The sequence below is a fragment of the Callospermophilus lateralis genome, chromosome 2 (assembly GCF_048772815.1).
Source record: "Callospermophilus lateralis isolate mCalLat2 chromosome 2, mCalLat2.hap1, whole genome shotgun sequence".
Lineage (NCBI taxonomy): Eukaryota > Metazoa > Chordata > Mammalia > Rodentia > Sciuridae > Callospermophilus > Callospermophilus lateralis.
In genome coordinates, this window is record NC_135306.1 from 163,355,001 (window position 1) to 163,376,083 (window position 21,083).

At 43.4% G+C, this 21,083-nt stretch overlaps 1 protein-coding gene across 1 annotated transcript in view; it reads left to right on the forward strand.

Annotated features, from left to right (window-relative positions):
* Spon1 (spondin 1) overlaps window positions 1-21,083 on the forward strand; it is a 261,030-nt gene that overhangs the window by 94,217 nt on the left and 145,730 nt on the right. The window contains exons 4-5 of the mRNA XM_076844222.2: window positions 15,813-15,886; window positions 20,605-20,727. Coding sequence (XP_076700337.1) covers window positions 15,813-15,886; window positions 20,605-20,727 — 197 coding nt within the window. The remainder of the gene's footprint in view (window positions 1-15,812; window positions 15,887-20,604; window positions 20,728-21,083) is intronic.

Sequence of the window (21,083 nt, forward strand, 5' to 3'; positions counted from 1 at the left end):
CTTATGAAGACAAGGAATAAACTAGCTGGGATTAGAATTTAGAAGGTTGAAATCCTCTCCCGTGTGGATGTACATATCTACCATCTCTCTATCATTCTATCTATCTCTCCACCCATCCCTGTATCTAATTCTGTTACCCTGCAAGGTGATAAAATAAGATTTTCAGCTTAATTAAATATTTTAGTTAACAGTCCAACTTTTGGGGTAAATTTAATTAATTCTTCATTTTCATGCCTGAAGTTGAAAAACAGCATTAAGCAAAACAACATATTGCTTCTGATAAATCAGAGGAACGGGATAGCGGAGGTCATTCTTTAAAGCATGTGAATGGTACCCGATTATTTAAGGCAGATTAACTACCCATCCTAAACAGCAGCACAAACAGAGGACAACAAAATTAATGTGATTAAATACAGTCTGAGACTATTTACTCTGTCAATTGTTAAAATTTAGTCAACACTCAGATTGCACGGAGACTTGCAGCTGCAGCTCCAAAATAAGCCCAGCCTCCCCTCAGCTGTTGCTAATTAATGTGATTTTCCTAATAACAGTTTTCTGATAGCAGACAGACAGTAGCAAATCAAAACAACTTCATTTTTATGCTGATGAGGCCTAACAACAACAACAGAAAGGGCCCAACTGGATCCAAATGGCAGTGCTGCTCACTACAGGCCGGCGTGTGGTCCTTCCCAGGCTCAGTTGACCTTCAGCACTCTAAGTCTATTGCACAAGTACGTGGGCTATGGGATACCATGGCAAGTTGCTTCATCACTCCAGCCATTGTTGAAGTGGGTGACAGTGGGATATTCCACAGGATCCAGGAAAAAAAAATGCTCTGAACAATTGTCTCTTGCCCAGATCTTGTAAAGGATCCACCTTCTCCTAGTTTGTCCTACATTTTCCCCCATAAAGATAAAACTCAAGCACACCATTTTGTACCATTCCATATGCAGAACCCCTACTGGGCAGAGTTAGCAAGAGGGTGACCCAGAGGTGGTAGCATCTCTCACATCCAACTTATCTGTGGACGTCTTTGGCTCACATATTGGTCGCTTGTCTAATTGATTCAGCTAATTGGTCTCACCATAATATGTTGCACAAGTCATAATCATTTGTGAGTCAAAGTATTGATTTATACTTCCCGTGGAGGGTACCAGACATGTGGAAAGCCAGGGCTTATTAGCTTTTTCTACTGACAATCCAGTACAATAGCATTGCAAACTGGGTCTAGTTAGTGACTTTAGACCTCTGGCTGTGAGCGACTCATGCCGGTCTCCAGAGCAGCTTGAACAGAGAATAATTCAAGTTAACAGGAGATTGAATTATAAATTTTTAAAACTAGCTATGTCAGCCCAAAGAAACATTATGCATATCAGTGCTGTTGGACTGAGGTCACATTAAATACAGTACAAAGCTTCATCACAGGAAAATCATTACCCATTATCCTCCTAGGTTGAGGATTTTGCTGGTTCACTTTCTTGTAATGTATCTTACTTTGTATCATGAGCATCCTTGACATGGAACCATCTAGAAAACTAGGGAAAAGTACAACTCAATCTGATGGCACACACTTTCACTTGCGAACACAAAACAAAGCACTGAACCTAGATAATGTTGATCCTTTTGTCCACCACGCTGTGAGGGTCCAACTCCTAGGAGGACTGTTGTGCGACCCAATGAAGGTGGTGACTATCTGTTTTTCACTCGGGTTCCATTAGAGATGAAGAAATTGGGGCCTCCCCAACCCCTGCATCTCTTTCTTCTCTGTCTCCACCGTGGCTTTTTATGTCCCTATTTTGTGAAAACTTTAAGCATTTCTCAATGACACACTCTTTGAAGTTCAACTCCTTCATCTCTCTGAGACATGCAGCATGTAAATGTATGTGTGGTTACCTTATAACTTTAGAATAGATATTTTTAAGATGTGTTAGGTTTTCATTTATTCCTTATCGCCTCAAAGAAAAAAAAATGATTTGTGGTACTCTACCTTATTTAACATGAACAAAAGACTCCAGAATCATCCCCACGTCCCCCTTCAGAAGAATTAGTGATGGACCATTTTTTAAAAAGTGGTCATTTGTATTCTGCTCTGCATTAAAATAAGGTCTCATTGAGTTCTGCATTTTTCACTAAGCAAACTAGAGTTTGGGGTCTTCTTTTTTCTTCCCTCCTTCCTTCCTTCCTTCTCTTCCTTCTTTTCTTAACTAGTGGCTTCAAGTATTTTCTGTGAGAAAAGCTAGAAAACAGGACACATTGTGGCTTATGTGTGGGCTCATGTTGTTGCTCCAGAACTTTGAGGGGGTGCAAGATGACAGTGGCTTGTCTTTGATCAGCTCACGTCATATAAGGAAGAGGTCAGATGCTACAAAAGGGGTGCAGACATTGAAAAGAAGAAACCTGAGGCTCCTGGAGGGATGAGCAAAGCAGGAAGTATGAGGCAGCCGGCCAGGGTCCTTTCCATTCAGAGAGCTCTGCCCTAGGTTGACCCTCCCCCTGGTTCAACCGTCCCCATCCTGCTGAGTCCTGACATCATGAAGGGATTTCGAATTTAGCCCCAGCGGTCCCTTGTGAGAACAATGATTGCCATCAGCCACACTGCTGCGCCTGGACAAAACCAAGCACAGATGTGAGTGGCCTCCATGCAGTGGGAAATGTTCCCTGGCTCAGCCCAGTCACGGTTTACATTGTCCAGCACTCTGGGTGGCACTGCTAATACAGAGTGTCTGCTTTTTGCCAGACGGAGAACATATGGAAGGCACTCAGAACTGTGCACTGGATCTAAAAGAGCTGAATTGTGGGTAAAGTCAAGAGATTGAAAACATGTCGGATCCACACACCCTCGGTGCTTCCTGTCTGAAAGCCATCGTGCCAAGTGCTCGAGGGGCCCCAAGGGCAGGTCAGCCCCCACCCTCAGAAATCTCAGAATTTAGTCAGAAATACAACACGGAAGCATGTAACAAGCCAAAGGGTAACTTGTTATTGAAGTGAAGTCAACAGCAAGAGTAAGCAATGCCTAATGAACAGCAAAGGCTAACCTCCATCTGCAAGTTCAGTGGAAGAACTGGTCACTTCTGGTGGTGCTAGTTGGTCAGTGAGGTCTGAGGAGGTGAGGCTGTGACAGATAAGTGGGGTGTGATAAGGCACAGAGGAGGGAGAAGAGAATCCCTGGTTGGTTGAGAAGCATGTGTAAAAGCCAGGAGAGGACAGGGACACATGTTCTGTGCACGGTGAAAGCAGACCTGAGTTGAGTAGTTGGGAAGGGAGTGTATTAGTACATTTCCATTACTATACTGAAGTGTGCGATTTATAAAGAAAAGAGGTGTATTTCTAACAGTTTTGGAGGTTAGCAAGGGGGTGGCCCTGGTGAGAAACCTCTTGGCTACATCACATGGCAGATGGAATCATGGTAGACGTACTTGTGAAGAAAGAGATCGAACGGCAAGACTGGGGTCCCCTAAGAACTACCTTAATCCTTTCTAAGAGCAGAGCCTCCTGGCCTCTCACTAGGCTCTACACAGACTCTTAACACTGGCACACTGGGGACCAAGCTTCTGATACTTGAACCTTCAGACACAGACCACTTTGAATTCGTAGCAGAGGGCTGTCAGATCTGAAAGGTGGCTGAAAATCCAGGGTTCAGGATGACGGCTCTTTCTCCAAGAGTTGGGGCTGTATGTGAGCGAGGAAGGAGCCTTGGCTTAGAGAAGACCTCCTCTGTGTCAGGCCCTGTGCTGAGACAGGGCAGGGGGAGAGGGTGGAATCATTCAGACGTGGCACTATTGCTGCCTAATAATCTCTGAAAGGAAGTGATAACGTGCTGGAGGAGATAATTAATCCCAGGTCAGGGTGCAGATGGATGGGTGGCAAGGAGAGGAGATGGTTTGGAGGTGACTGTGACACAGGATTCCTTTATTTAATCTCCCGGGGATGATCTGGGGTGCAGATGGAGAGGGCTGGGGTGGGTATCAACAAGCAGGAGGATGATTGCTTCTGCTTTAGAGCAATGCACTGCACATACTTACAGTTTGGCATTCAGTTTCCACACAGGTTTTTGGGGATTCGACTATATTTCGAAACCCATCCACGAATCAGAAATCCCTAGTTGAAGACAATAACCACCCTCCCTCACCCCAGTCTGGCCAGTTCTACTACTGTACGGGTTGCTCATTTCCATAGTAGAAACCCTGGAATAACAGGGAGGCCCTCTGAGAAACAGAAAGGATAGCAGGTGGCCCTACCCTGTCACCTGATGGTGTCCTTACATCTGAGGGGACAGTGGTCTGGCTATCACAGGAAGCAGGAAGACCACCAACCAGCAGGCTAACCGTAGGAGGCATTGGTCATCACGCTCACCAACATCAAGGGAACAGTGTACCCAGAGGGTCAGTTGTACCCAGAGGAGGGGAAAGCCACTGAGGCCAGGGCAAGGCGGGACCCACTGTAGAGATACTGAAGTCCCGAAGCCAGCCAGAGGGGGCTTGGGTGGCACTTCCTCTTCCTTAGAGGCAGGGGCAGAGGCGATTATGTGACTACACCCACGCCCTGCTGTGGCTCAGCGAGGACTCTGCAGGCTCAGGGAGAAACACCCAAGAAACCCAGGAGCGACGCTTCACTTTCTATTTCTTGTTTCCCAGCTGAGACGGCTTCTATTTTGGATCAGAGCTTAGTCTGGAGAGAAAGCAGTTGAAGCCTTGGGTGCTCGGGATAAAAATTTAACCTTAATCTTTGGGGGTGGAGGGAGCACGTATCTTAGAGACTTTATTAACTAGAATGACAGCCACATCATTTTTTATACCTGCTGTCGTGCATTCCAGGCCTCATCATGGTGCCTAAGCTTTGGGGGGGCCAGAAACCCTTTTGAGAAGCAGATGAATGCTTATGAATTCTTACCTTGAAAAATGCACTTGAGCCCATCACACAAGATTTCATCATCCTAAAACCCGTCTGCAGACTCCAGATTAAGAACCCCAAGTTCAATAAACCCTGTCCAGACCCGTAGTCTCTGGGCTCACAGGGGTTCATGGTCTAGGGAGGGTTTATAGATGTGAAGAAGGTACAGGGGGAAGCCAGGCAGGCCACCACCCAACGACCAGGGTAACAGATCCATTACTAATCATGCTCTCAGCCATGTTAAAGAAACAGTGAAACTGCCAGTTGTCCCTCAACAAGCCATACCCCAGGTACCAACATCATATCGCAAAAGGCCAAATAGCGTGCTAAGGTTGATTGAAAAAGAAAAGTCATTTTTCAGACTCATCAAACCCTTCACCCCAGGTTCAAGGATTAGACATTTATGTCATTGGCAAGTTTAAGAAGATCTGTGGCTAATTTAAGCTAAAGAGACCATGAAGAGTCAAAAGATGCTGAAAAATATCCTTAGTTCCGTTCAAAACAATTATAGAAAATGAGAAATGGTCCTGTTTACTGCCCAGATTGCCTACCTGTTAGAGCTTTCACAACTGGGACTTCATCCAACAATCTATTTATCTTGTTCGTTTGAGTTTGTTTAAGAGTTTTTCTAACAGTTGACAACTTTACAACCAGTGATCTAGCAGCTGCCCCTCAGGACTTGCACCGTTTCCTTGGTCTTGGCTGGGGCATGTGAGAGCTGCCCAGGAAGATAATACTTCCCTGCCTGTGTCTCCTGACAGACTTCCACTTGTCTTCTCCTTCCCTTAGGGCCATGTCTGTTTTTAGACTGGAGTGTGTACTTGGAGACCTGCCCCAGGAAAGGACAGCAGGGACCTTCTGGTTCTGAATCTAAGGCTTCTAAGTCCCCATCAGGTTGTGCTTCTAGAAGACTCCAGCTCCTGACCTGCTAGGGTGGGTTCAGGCAGCACCTGGCTCCTTTCTCCCTTTTGAGCTTCCCACGTCTACACTCCCATGTTACTTTATTCATACCTCTTTCCATCAGTTAGGCATGCTTTTGAGAGCAGTGTTCATTAGAAAATGACTAACGATGCTTCAACAAATAGAGGTTTGTGTGTCTCATGTAATAAGAATGCCAGGGGTAAGTGACTACTGGTATTATTTCAGCAGCTAAATGATGTCAGGAGTAGTATCTCTGATTTTTTTCAGCCTTTTCCTCATGGTGGCAAAATGTCTGCCTTGCTACAGATATTGTGTTTGTATTCAAGACTGAAAAAAAAAAAAAAAAGAGGGACAGGCCAGGGTGATCATAGATTTCCTCTATCTGGAAAGCCAAGCTTCCTCAGAAGGTTTCCCCTCCATTTTAAAGCCTGCCTTTGTTTTACTGAGATAACATGTGACTCTCAAGTCCCCTCCCCTCCCTGCATGGAAGGCTGGAACACAGAAGTGGATCATCATGAATGGCTTGCCTGGTTCAACCTCAAACAAAGTGATAGTTCCGTGAGAAAGGAAGAGGGAGGGAATAGATGTTGCTAGACTCCAGGACTTGCCATGTAATATTCTGATTCTTCGGATTCCGTGTCTTTCGTCTATGGGCCGCCAACTGTCTGGAATCACGCTCAATGCATCGTATTCCTCTCTACCTCCAAGTCCCAATGCAGCTCTGTGGCACCCGCCTTGTGAAATGAGTTCATGAGTAAATGAAAGTCTGGTTTTAATATCTCTCACATTCAAATTAATTCTTTAAAAACACACACGGGTTTTATTTTCTTTTTACATCTCTTTAATGATACAAAAATCAATTCCTTGTTAGTTTCCCATTGAATTTGGTTTGGGGATAAATTTTAAAGTGCTAGAAGAATAGTATTGACAAGTTACATGATAAAGATGAGGTCTGAAATTGAACAATAATGAGGGAAAATGGAGCTTGTTATCCCTCGGGCCATTTAAGATTCTATAGAACAAATAAACTGAGTGTTAAAACGGGTTCTCCACTAATATTTGTTTAAATTGGAACCAGGGCTTGGTAGATGTAACTTTGTTCAATGATGTGAGTCAAGAGCTCCAGAAATCAACGATCACACAAGGTTCGGAATGGGTTGTGGTCTTGCTAAGAACCCAACCAACCTTTGAAACAGATTCTGGTCATAACTCAAGCTGCATGTGGTAGACAGCACTGGGTGAAGCTCATACTCCTGAGAAAGGTTGAAATGTCTTCTCAGAGCAGATGACATGGTGTCCAAGGTCCATCTTGGGTAGAAGACCTGCCATAGGTATTTTTTTTTTTAATCTTTTGGTATGTAGCTCTAACTGCTGCAAAGTTCCTATCCTTGGTTAAGACCTGGCCTCTCAGATTCCAGTGCCATTTTTCTGAGAAGTCCCTTCTGATTGACCTCCTTTCTGTCAACACTTCCCCCAGCTCCATCTCTACCTCCACCTTATCTCAGCCAGAAATGGCCTTTCCATGGCTGAGTCACCCCTGCACTTGTAGCTGATTAGAGGGCTCCAACAGGCTGTACGTCTGAGAGTCATTTGGGTCAGTTTTGTCCTAGAGAGTGGTAGGTTAGGCACATTTTCTACAGAATGGCATGATCTGGCTCTCTGCTAGGCCATCGTACAATTTTGTTACCACTCTCAGGCCCAGGGGATTCTATCAACGTCAGCATCCCAGTTGTACTTATGACACTTATGTTGTAGTTAGCTTTTGTGTCCCTGTGGCCAAAACACCTGACCAGAACAACTTCAAAGAGGAAAGTGTACTGGGGGCTCATGGTTTCAAAGGTCTCAGTCCACAGACAACTGAGGCAATTGCTCTGGGCCAAAGATAAGGCAGTGCATCCTGGGGGAAGGACACATTCAAAGAAAGCCACTTAGCTCTTGGTGGGGTGAGGAAGCAGAGAGAGGAAGGGACCACAGGGAAGTCACATTGCCCCAGGCCATACCTCCAAACTCCTCCAGTTATGCTCTACTTGCCTACAGTTACCAACCATTATTCAAACTAGGATGGACTCATCATGTTACAGCTCTCACTCCCATCACTTCACCTCTGAACATTCCTCCATTAACACATTTTCTTGGGGTTGGGGGAGACACCTCACATTCAAACCATAGCATTCTGTCCCTGAAAGATCATGCGCATCTCACAATGCCAAACGCATTCAATTCATCTCTAAGAGTCCCATTGTCTTAACAGTTTCAGCATCGCCCACAGTTCAGACTCACAAAGTCTTCTCTGAGACTCAAGGCCATCTCTTGACTGTAAGCTCGTATAAAAATCGTAAACAAGTTTCGTATGTCCAATATTCAGTGGCACAGAGTGAACATTTCCATGTCCCAAAGGAAGGAATGGGGGTATAGAAAGAAGAGATGGGACCAAAGCAAGATGAAAACCCAGTGAGCAAACTGTTTCCAGAACTCCACCTGCAACTCTGCGTATAGCATCTGGGACATAAAGATGTTAGACATGCTTTTAGAAGGGCTTGTGATAGACCCGACCTGATCTTTTCTTAAAATTGGGAGCCATCTTGCCACAAAGCCATGAAAAGATAATTTCAGCTTTACTATAAATTACTGCAAATTCTGAACCTGCTTGGAATGCCTGCCCGTGCCTTGAACTCACCCAGGCCTGGCTCTCTGACCAGATAGCAGCCCTCTCTAAAACCTTGGTGACACCTCACAAATCTTGGCCTTCCCTGGCCAGATACCGACCCTCTCTGAGGCTCTAATGACCTTCATAAATTCTGATGTTGGGGCCAGCAAAAAATGTAAACTACCATTAGTGTGATGCTTGTCAGAGTTCTGTTATCTGTAACCCCCCCTTTGTGTAACTTTCTGGGCTATAAAGCTGGGCTGCAGGAAAGCTGGGGTTGCTGTCTTGTTCCCGCCGTTTGGGGAGGGAGGGGCAGCCCGGGCAGTCGAAATAATAAGCTTGCTTTAATTTGATTTTAATTGGAGTCAGTGGTCTTTTCTTGTGTCCTGGTCTAACACTTGCATAGCCCCACCCCTTTGGCCGTACTGGTTGCTGCTCACATGGGTTTTTCTTTAGCTTGGTTCTTTCCATAGCCAACAGCTTTTCTCAGCAGACAGTTACTGGTGTCTCTTAATTCCTGGGGTGTCCATTCCAGGAATTTGGTTTCACCTTCACAGCTTTATGCTTTGTCCTCTCAGGGGCAGCCTGTAGGGACTCCCACCCTGCTACACTTTACCTAGCCTTCTACGTCTTCCTTTGAAATCTCAGTGGAGACCCCATAACCCTTTAACTTTAGCTTCCTGCATTCTTGATGCCAAGGCCTGCTGCCAGTTTGCACAATGCCTGGACCCCTGGAATCATAGCTGCAGGGACCGCTGAATACCTGCATAGCTCAGCACAGGGAAACAACTTCTCAAGTCCCCCACCCCCATACAAGCAGGGTGCCCCCATGATTTCTTCTCAAAGGAAATTTTCCTTCTACATCCTTGAGCCTGTAATGAGTGTGGTTTTGCAAATTCCTGAGATGCCCTTGAGGCATTTTTCCTGTTATCTCTGTGCAAAGTGCTTAACATCTCTTTAGGAGCTGTAATCTTTTTAACAAGCACACCTTCCTTGGCCCCAGTTTTACATGCATTTTTTCTGGCCAATCTACAAGTTTCTTAAATCTTCTGATTCTATTCTCTGCCCCCAATTCTCACAGATTCTCACAGTAAACCTAGCTAAAAAGCTGCCCACGATACCATGCCATTAGATGCTAGGCAGTCTTGAAATTTCCTCTACCAGATTAATTAGTCCATCACTTTTAAATTAAGCCTCACACAAATTCTCAGAGTATGGGCAAAATGTAGCCAAGTTCTTTGTTAGAGTACAACGTAATAGGCCTCTAGTCCAATTCTCAATAGAGTTCTCATTTCCCTCTGAAACTTCATGAACACAGTCAGTCTGCAAAAGAGCAACTCCAAAGGCTTCTCAACCACGTGGTCAGGTTCGTCACAGCAATAGTCTGACTTCTCAGTACCAATTTCTTTTAGTCGGCTTTAGCATCAGCGTAACAAAACACCTGATAAGTACAACTTAGAAGAAGAAAAGTTTATTTGGGGCTCATGGTTTCAAAGGTCTCAGTTCACAGACAGCTGAATCCATTGCTTTGGTCCCAAGGTGAGGCAGTACATCATAGGGGAAGGGCCAAGACAAGGAGAGCTGCTGGGCTTATGGTGGGGTCAGGAAGCAGAGAGAGGAAGTGGCCACAGGGAAGAAACACCCTTCTAGGGCATATCCCCAGTGACCTTCTTCCTCCAGCCACACCCCGCCTGTCTACAGGTACAACCCAGTCATTCAAATTGGGATGGACTGATTAGGTCGCAACTCTCACAATCCAATCACTTTACCTCTGAACATTCCTGCAATAACACAGGAGCTTTGGGGGGCCACCTCCTGTCTAAACCATAACAACTTAAGTTTTGCAAAAGAGTACAATTTTGTGTGAATCTATAATTACCTCAACAAAAATCCTAAAAAAATTAAAACAACAATTATTTTTACCCCCCTTTCTTTGTTTCAGTTACTGGCACCACTATAGGTACATTGTCATGGACTTCTAGGATACCTGTTAGCTCAGGATACATTTCTATTTCTTGAGGTCCACCTGAAAGTTGCATCATGACATGCACACAGCCTCTTGGTGAATGTGAGACCAGGGTCAGGTTAGCACTTGGCATCCTCATGAAATAAAATAACACAGAGACCCTCAGTACCCTAAGATACCATCACTGTGCCTTCGATATTTTATTCCTGGGTCCTTCCACATTACTCTTATTTTGGGTAGATGGGAATAAACATTGCTGGTTATAAACTGAACCACCTCTATGGAAAAACATTCCTGAAATCATAGAGAAATTTTATAAAGCATTCCAAGAAATGTTCAGTAATAGAGAATTTACTGGAATTGGGAAGAAGTTTGGCAAAAAGTAGTCTGGAGACCACAAACCCAAGGTTCATTTATTATCTGTGTCTGAAGCAGCTGGCCAAGGTAGCACCCTCATTCCTTCCTCCCTAAGTGAAGGAGACAGACCTGACATCAGTCATGATAGCCACCTTTTATTAAGCACTTATTATGTGCCAGGAACTTCATCAAAGGCTGGTGATTTCACAACCAAAACCATAACAGCTACCATATACCGAATTGCTACTAAGTTCAACACGCTGCAGTTGGACCTTCTGCAAATCATCTTTGCATGGTGATAAACCAGCCACTGAGGAGCCAGGCATATTTTTTAAGTTATTTCATGGTCTGGTCTCTCCCAAGTACTTCAGTGTCTGAGATCCCCCCTCTCCACCCTTTTTAACACTAGACAGGAAACCCACAACTTAGCAAATTTTAACTTTACCACAATAGGCAAATTCCCCAAGGAAAAACAATAGTAAATGAATGAGTCCATTAGTCAGAAAAGGGTCCATCAAGCAATTTAAAGATTTAGGATGATGCTTTTGGAAATATCCACTTTATTTTTAAAAGAAAACTTTTGACATGATTAGTGAGTTACTTAGAACCTCAATATTCTGAAGTTTGAGAAGCTCACATACTAAGAACTTTAATTTAGGTTTCCTTCCATGTTCTCTCATGATAAGAGAGCATTCAGCACATAAATGCTGTGCAAAAAGACTGCCAAATTGCAACACGGAACGGGAGAAGATTTGTCATTTTGAAATGCTAAGGGAATTCTTACTAACAGCTTTCTTGCCTTATAAAACTATTATTTTCCTGAACTATAGTATGATTTATAAATCTCAGCTGAGTTTTATACTTTTAATGGGAATAGACTCAAAGGAAAATGCATTTTCTCAGAATGCAAAATTCTCTCAGGAGGTGACCAAACAAAGAATAAAGAGAAGCATCTTCTACAATGAAGTGTTCCAAAGTCTTGTTCTCCGCTAGCATGTCTGAAGGTGAATGGCAAACCTCCCCGGCATTCTAGGCTCAACTGGACCCTGTATTTTACTCTACACACCTTCCCTGGTGACATCAGCCACTCCAAATCCTTCAACTCTCACCTTGGCCCTCACGTCCATATCCACACCCCCTCAGCCCTCCCCTGAGTTACAGGTCCCTATACCTAATTACCCACTAAATGACTACCATCATGTCCTACTGCCACAAATGCTTTCCTTCTCCACAAGCCCTCTTCCTTCTCCTTGAATCCCAGGATTAGAATGACACCATCACCCATAGAAATAAGTAAGATTTGCTCCCTGCTCTCAGGAGGCTTAAAATCTAGCACAGGAGACAGAATACTAACTAGGTAGTTATTGGTAATAAGTGTTGTGCTCAGAGAAGCCCAGAGGGTCTGGCTGTCATTGGAAGGACACCTGTCACAGGGTCAACCTCAAGGAAGAAAGATCTTCCTTGGGTATGCATTAGGTAACTGAAGTGTGTGTCTATATGTGTGTGTATTGGTACATGTATGTGCGCGTGTGTGCATATGTGTGTGTATCTGGCAGGTAAAGGCCTGGGAGGAAAATATGGTAGCACGGAGCTGGGTGTGGAGAGTGCCTGGAATGGCACTCCAAAGGCATTGCACAGAGATCATAGGAGAGACAGAAGACTGGTTTCCCCATTTGATCCACACAGAGTTTGAAACCCAAAGGGCATGACATAAGGGACTGGCCAAGCTCAGCCTTTGCATAGAATGTTCAGGAGATCACGATTCAGGTTCTGAGAAGACCCACCACAGTCCTGGCTCTCCACAGTGCGCTCCATCAGAGGCTTAAATGAATCCAAAGAAAGTCAGTGTGGAGTGACATTGACCAGTAAAGCCTCAGAGTAATTGTCCTTTGCATATATGTTATTAACTCCTTCCAACCCATATGAGAATAAGACAGATCACAGATTTTGCAGGTAGACAGGGCAAACTTCCAAACCTGGACAAGTTACTGAACCTCCCTGTACCTCCCTCATACTCACCTGGAAGACAAGGGTGGAATAGCCACAGAACTTTATCTAAATCTCGCTGAAAACCAGAGCATTTTGGTAATATTGCCCAACCTTACCTAACTGATATGAAGCCATTTATGGGGTTTATTTACCCTCAGTATGAATCATCTAAGATTTTGCTACTAAATATTGCTGTTTGTTTATGGAGGGGGCATCAATGGGATATGTGCCATCTTAATTTTCTAACATCTAAAGAGTTTTGAATTCAAAAGCATATCCAGCCCAAGCATTTCGGATGAAAAATTTGAGGATATATATATATATATATATATATATATATATATATATATAGGGGTGGGGTGTGGGGGTGTGGGGGTGTTTCCACAGTATAAACTGCACATAACAAGGGCTCAAAAATGACAGTGATTATTAAAAAGAGAGATTGTCTACCTTAAATTTTATAAAAACTTGAGGGGTGAGGCAGTTGAGACATTTTATAGGAAACACAAGTTTTCTATCTCTGGTCCCCCCAAATCTTTTCAATCTTATTTTTCAAAAGGTGGTGGTAATTGCTTTTCCTGACCATGCCTTTAAATCATAGATACTGCCATCGTCCTCCCATTCACAATAGGAGGAAGAAAGTTCAGAGGATCCATTACAGATGCTAGAGGAGGCTGGTGAGGGAGACAGTGGGGGAGAGAGCAGCTGTGCAAGGGCCCTGTAGAGCAGAAGAGAGGGTCAGACAAGAAAGTGAGCCCCAAAAGCCTGGGACCCAGCGATCTCCGCACAAAGTGGTGACAAATGAAGACAGAGGTTGTTTGGGGGAATTGTAAAGAGCCTTGAATGACAGATATTTGCATGTTATCCTCTAGATCAGTGGTTTCCAAAACTTTCAAGCGAGAAAACATAAGTGAAACAGAATTCGATTTGCGTGGGATCTCTGAACGCTTGCAGCCACACTCCAACTCATTTTTATTTGGTGGCCCAAGTGCCCTTTCAAAAGAGAGAATCTGATCATCTCGGTCCTCAGGGCATGCTCTAGAAAGCTATCTCATTAAACATGGAGTAAAATGCCATCTCCCTGCAGGCTCTGGGTGACACAGCCCTGCTCACCTCCACAGCTCATTTCACATCACCTCCTTGACTTACCACTCGAGTGTTCTCCCGTGAGCCCACGTCCCTTCCCACCTCAAGGATTTCCTAAGGATGCCCTCTGCCTTTTTCCTCCCTCCTACCTACCTAAGTAACTCCTACTCTTCCAAATCTGAGCCTGGCTGTCCTTTCTGGGGGGGATCCTTTCCCAGCTTGACCAGACCCCTGTGTTGAGCTCTGCTGTACATGTGAATGTCTCCAGTGTGGCACGTCATCACGGGTGAGTTAAATCACTAGCTGTGGGCTTGGTTCTTTGATGCTTTCCCCTACTATGCTGCAAATTTTGAGAATGGGAAGTGCAGTCCTATCTGTCTTGTTCAAGATAGTGTCCCTGATACCTCCCCCAGTGCCAGCCACTAAGCAGCCATGACATGTTGAAAAAGAAAAAGAGAGAAAGGGTGGGGGGGATAAATAAATAAATAAATACAGCAGGAAGACAAATGGAGAGGAAACTGCTGTGGTTGAAATAAGGATGGCGCCTTTGGTTGAAGCAAGAGTGAGGGGCCTGGGGTACTTCCCACCAAGCCTGCTCCTTCTCCTCCAGGGGTCCTTCCAGGCACAGGGTAGGGACACTCTGAAAGGCTGGTGGATGACCAGTGCTCTACCTAAAGGCTTTGTTATTTGGCTTGGTGGTGGTGTTGGTGGGGGGTGAACGTTATTCTCTTGGTCTGAGGAAACTTTCCCACTTAATGGTCCATAAAATGGATAATCATCAAAGTAGCTTTGTGCAGACAAGAAGCATATTTCATTCATTTATTTCAACATCTCATCTCTCTTGGGTAGAGAAAGACCGTAAAAGACATCTGTAGGCTGGTTTGAATTGTGTGCTTTTGTGTAAGCCTGGATGTCAAGGAGACATTTCTTTGGAAAGTCATCTTGGCCTTGGCCTTGGCCCAGACCATCAGGGGAAATCTCCTCTGTCCTCCACAGATTCCAGCGCACACGGCCCCTCCCTGGGCATGGGATCATGTGACCCAGGGCAGATCCTGTGAGTCCAGCACTCACTCAGTGTGGTCAGCTGTAATGGAGTTGAGGGATGCCTTTATCTGTTAAATAGTGTGAATCGAAGTGAAAATTACCTTTTGATTGAGGACCATTGCTGAAGAGAATCGATAGAAATGGCCCGAGATTTATTGGCACCGTCTCAACTTTAAGTGTTGTAGACTTTCAAATTACTGGAACACTGGGTTTCAGGACTCATCCTCTTCAAGGCCAGCTGAAAATAAACAACAGAGTGAGTTAAAGAACTAGAGTGTCTGCAATTCCAGATTAAAGAGAAAATATGTGCTGACCAAAAGTAAGTCGTCTTTCAACCTCAAAATATGCTTTCCAAATTCTAAGAGCCTGTGTTTGACATGTTTAAGAGGGAGAGAGATCACAGCTGAAGTTGTCTTTGTTCAGAATGTAGGAGACAGTTTTGTCTAGACTTTCAGGAAAGATATAGAATGACATTTTCAGAACAAATCAAAATATATTTTTAAGTTCCTTTTTTTTCCCCTTCAGGAAGAGATTTGACATGCTTCTATAATTTGAATTCGGTTGATCTATAAATGGCCTCAGTGGTTTAATATGAAGAGTAGAGTAAAACGAACCATTGAGAAAGGTATTGAAAATGCTGTTCTTCCCTTTCTTGCCTTATAATAATATAACTAACAACAACTCAATAACTGGGCATGTGCTAAGCTCTTGACATACCTTCTCTGATGCCTCTCACAGCAACACTACAAGATAGCTATTATTATTGTGCCAATTTCTGTATAAAGAAACGAAAGCACAGAGAGCTGGGATGATTAGCCCAGAGCCACAGAGCCCTAGTGGCCCAAAAAGGACCATGTCTGGCTGATCCCTGGCAACCATCCTCACCATCGTGCTGTGTCCTCTTTCCCACAGGGCCAGCATCGTACAGAAACGCATCATTTATTTTCAAGATGAAGGTTCTCTCACCAAGAAACTTTGTGAACAAGGTAAGTTTTTGCAGTGGGGAGGGGCAGATAAATAGAAGGGGCTCTTTCAGTTCAGGCATCCTGCTGCAGGAAATAAGGCGATCGGGCTCTCTGAGTCCCCGTGGGTTCTACTTTCTCACGAAGCTCCGATTTTTAATCTGGCTGTGTGCTGTGGATAATTGGATCCGCCTTAAGCTCTAATTACTCAGCTTGATTCCCTGGGTAGGAGATAATGTACCTCGTATTGGTGTCGTCCTCTTATTTTTGTGAAACAGTGATTATTTGGAGAGGTTCCTTGGAATAACTCACAGGACTTAATTAAGGAATGCGCAATTGTGTACGTTTAAAAAGTCGATAACGGTTCTCTGGGAAAAAAATTACCCCAAGGAACTCGTGTGACGTTTGGACAATATGGGGGATTTTCCTCAGGGAAGGCCAGCAGGGTAAGGGATGCCATGGGGCCACTGGTCTTGTGATTACATCACATTCAAGACTCTGGGACTTAGATTTGCAAGCTCATCAACCCCCTCTCCTTTGAGACATTCTGACAAAGCTCATGGAGTCTAAGAAGACTGGGAAGGTTAAAACCAGGGCCTGGATTCAAATCAGACCTGAGTTTGAATCTGCCTCTGTCCTTCCTAGCAATGAGACAACATAAGTAAAGTAGTGCCTTGCCTCCTTGGCACATGGTAAATGCTGTCTATATAAGTGTTAGCTTTAGTTAGCTGATTCCAAAAGTTTGTTCATTAATATACTGTAAAAACAAAATAAGACCTTAAACATCTGAATGTGTTTAGAAGTCATTAGATAACTAAATAAAAATAGAAGATGTTCTATAATTATACAGCTGAAGTATCTCATTTCTATTCATTTCTGCAGAACTTTTATTTGCATTTGGAGCAATTGGTCTTTGGAGAATAAGTAATCTTTTCCAACTCTAGCAAATCATAAGCTACTAAGAAAGGTTGATAAAGGTCTTCTGGGGAAATAATAATAATAATAGCTAATATTTTTTGAGTGCTTGTTATATGCCAGGCACTATTCTGAGGATATCATAGGCATTAATCATGTAATCTGCACGACAACCCTATGTGGTAAAGATGATGATATTATTCCTATTGTACAGTTAAAGAGCCTGAGAAACAGTCTAAATGACTCTCCTCACCTCATAAAGACAGAGGTAGAGGAAAGGTTTGACACAAGGAACCAGTGTCCTAAACTACCACCCTCCCATCAAAGCAAATACGTCCTATTTCAGTAGCTTGAATCCCCTTGGACAGGACAATGCATTGTCTCCCTACAGATGAGCTGCAGCACAACCAAGTTCTATGTGGAGGATTGTGGAGTCAGAGGGTGCCCTGCCCTGCCTGCCATTTCAGGGTCAGACCTTGCCATCAGGGCTCCCTGCTAGTTTCCAGGGGACACCACCATACATGGCTTTGAGGATTTTCCCTTCTTGTACTTAACTAACCAAAGGGTCACTCGGCCTTTCTCCAAGCAGACAGCTTTCTCACCTCTTAAGGCTTGTGGTTCCTGAGCGAATCCAATTACTGATCCTCTGGCCATGAAGGGAAGTCCAACTGAGGGGTGGAGTTGTGGAGGTTCTGTATCACACATTCATAGGCCACCTCTTGGTCTTCCCCCATAAGTGGCTGATCGCTCCATTGCATGTAGTTCTGTTAGTTTGTCAGAGGACAGCTTTATTCCCAGGATTCCAGGGTTCTGAGGAGACACTTCAGTGACATCCCATTCCCACGTAACTGAAAGGAATCATTAACTAAAGGGTACTTTCCAAAGGCTCAATTCAGATGTTGTATAAAACCTTTGTCTAAGGAGTAAATAGGTTTAAGTTCTATAGATTCAGGGCCAATCAAATGGCATAGCAAATACTTAGTTGTTTCCCCTAGATAGAGAGCTTATCAACATGACTAATCATGCATCTCTATACAGGGCCACTAGCCATTGGCAATATAGTAGACCAAAGGAAAAAAAAGGGTGGGGGCAAAGGTCCTGGGCCACAGACTCATCAGATATAGTTGTAGATGATCCCCAGAGACAGCAGCCCCAGGAAGAAATCAGCCAACAAAGAAATCAGTCAACACACCTTAAGAAAGTGTATAAAATGCAAGCACAGAGCAAAGGGATTTTTCAAATATGTATTATCACTTAATTATCACCAGTTTTTTCATTAAAGTCTTGTATATTCTTTGCGTCCTTGTTGAGTCAAATCAAATCTATCAAGAAAGGGGATCGTGAAACTTGGAGTCATTCATTTTTCCCCCCAATTGAAGCCATTAATCCATAGGGAAAGAATTAAGTGCCATACAGATAAAAAGTAATAGAGATCGTTACTTTTTAAAAAGCAACATAAACATACTTACAATTAAGAAGAGAGGAACATAAAATATTCAAAAAGGTGACCTGTAATAAACATGCACACAAACACCATGTCATAAACCAAGGAGAGAGACCAAGGGGAGGAAGGATAAAGAGAAACTCAGAAGTCAGCGGTACATGAGCAGAGATGGGAAAAAGAAGAAAAAGGAAAGAAGAACAAAGAAAGCAGAGAAGGCAAGGGATTAAGAGTAGAGGTGGGGAGGAAGGGAAACTCAGCCTTGCTCCTACCTGAAGTTATCTGCACCTGGCAGCCCTGCTGTGGTCCTGCGGGGAACAGACTGGGGCTCCTCCTCACCACCCTTTCAAAGCCTGGTTCATTATCAGTAGGTTTTTCCTCAGTAGGAAAGACTCGTTTTCAAACCTCGAAATTTAATTTTTAGATGAAGGCTTAATTTCCTTTGGAATTCCAAAAGTTTCATTATAAATGCATTTCTTTAAATCCTTGGAAATCTCTTTAACTTTAGCACCTAAATCTGAAAGCCCTTTTGATAAGGTAACGCTACCAACTGGCCTTATTGGAGGTCCACCAGAGATGACTGCTGCCTTGTTTAACCATAGTTGGTCGCTACAATTGAAACCCCAGCATGTAGCTCTTAGTTCTGAATTCATTTCTCAAAGCTAGTTTTGGTTTTTTATACTATAGTTGATCATAATGGGAATGAAAACGTCTTTGAAGACAAAGTCTTCAGGAGTTACTGCCTTTCCTGAACTATATTCAATGGGGCTTGTCCCTGAATGATCAAAGTGGTTCACCCAGGAATAAGATCCAGGCTCTATGCACACATAGTGGCGGGTGGGGGGGGGGGGAGGCGAGTGTACTTGCTCCTAGGTGCTGACAATGCTCTGGCCTTTCCTACATGTACAAAAAAGTAGTCAATTATTTCCACTTTGAGTTTTTGCAGTCCTCATTTTGGGGGTTGTTTGGAAATCCTGAAGCTATGGAGGGAGGTAATTTTTTAAATGCACTGTTCCTCATTTGGAAAAAGCTAAACAGAAACAACACCAAATTTTTTTTTAAATCTCATTGTTTATGTAGACAAATCCAGATGACTTTCCTGAAATGACAGAATATAGAGACTAAGGGAATGGGGTCTGGACCCCCAAAGACCTGGGCCTGCACTACTCTCTAGCTCTGGGTGATCTTGAGTACATTTCCTAATCCATCTCAGTTTACCAATTGGTAAAATGGGGATAACCAAAGTACTTACCTCTTAAGATTATGAGGATAAATGAGATGACGTATGGAGAGGGATCAGCATATACAGGGAATCAATGCACGGCAGTTATTATTACCACATCCCATACTTTTTTCTCCATCCTAGAACCTAGAATTTACATCAACCATCACTTATTTTGCATGTTCAAACCCAATGAACCCAGTGAATTCCCAAAGGAAGATCTGCAAAATGCTCTTTCTGACATTGAAAATTATTTTATGCTCTTTGTTGCTGTTCTTTGTGTAATATTAAAGAATAAATGTCCAACTTGCAAAAAAAAAAAAAAAGACTTATGTGAATACTGCTAGGGAAACTAAAGAAAAAGCTATTGCAGCAAGCTGCATCTGTAGTCATTGTTTTCATCTTGTAGGAAGCAGAACAGACTAAAAGCAACAAGGCACAGTTAGGAATGTGGGTTTGACAATCGGAAATACTGAATTTATTCATGTAATCTCTCCTTCCCTACTTATCAGCTATTCACAGCTAAAAAATGGGGGTGGAGAGAGGAGCTGAAGTTTTTCCTGGCTGCTTCTATACTCAGAAGTAAACCTGAACCTATGAACATATTTCCAACCCCCACCCCTCCCAGTACAGTCTCTGAAAGCATGATAAGAAGTGATGTGACTACATGGCAATTTAAAAAAAAAACAAAAAACTTTTTTTTCAGCTGTTCTTGCTGTCTCTCTACTTGTTCTTACTGCTGTCCTTCAAAGCCTCTCCCTCAGGTCTAGACATTTTGGCCCTGGCTAATATTTCTTGGAGAAAACACACATGTGGATCCCTCTGAAAATTTGGTAGGAAAATCCCATTAGAAGAGGGATGGAAGGATATCTGAGTACATTTTACCCCTAGTTTTCCAAGACCCCTCCTTTGTCTCAAAGATTCTGCCCTATTGGTCCCAGAGAGATCCTCAAAATTATTCAAACACAAGCTCTGATGTTATTTTTTTCAAAATCTAGTTTATGTTCTCAGAGGTGTACAAAAATCCTTTGTAGCCCAAGTACTGACCTGGTTCCTGAGTCTTACAAATCTTTTTTTAGAGGTTAAAGATAAGACAAATCAAGATGGCACTGCCATATAGAAGGCTCTTTTTTGCTTCCTAACTCGGGGATTTTTCTGTTTCAGATTCCACATTTGATGGGGTGACTGACAAGCCAATCTTAGACTGCTGTGCCTGTGGAACTGCCAAGTACAGACTCACGTTCTATGGAAATTGGTCTGAGAAGACACATCCAAAGGATTACCCTCGTAAGTAGAGAGCTACTTTGTGGGTTGAGGGAGTACAGGTTGTCAGAGTTCTGAATGTGGGACAGACAAGCTGAAATGTGTCAGTTTTGCTCACCATTATCAATTGATTCATGAAACATGCATTTCAAGTAAGTAAATTCATTAAGACAGGCAGATGGAGTAGTGATATGCTGTTTGCTTCTTTGCATAGCATTGTTCTGTTTTTAATCTGTGATTTAAAAACGCTTCCTAATAGTCATGCTACTTCTCTTCAGGACAGGCATTTGGTAATCTCAGTCTTCAATTATAATCCATAATTACAAACAGGCCTTTGTGCTGAAAACAGCTGGTAAAGTGACTTGCTCTTGACTCCACAT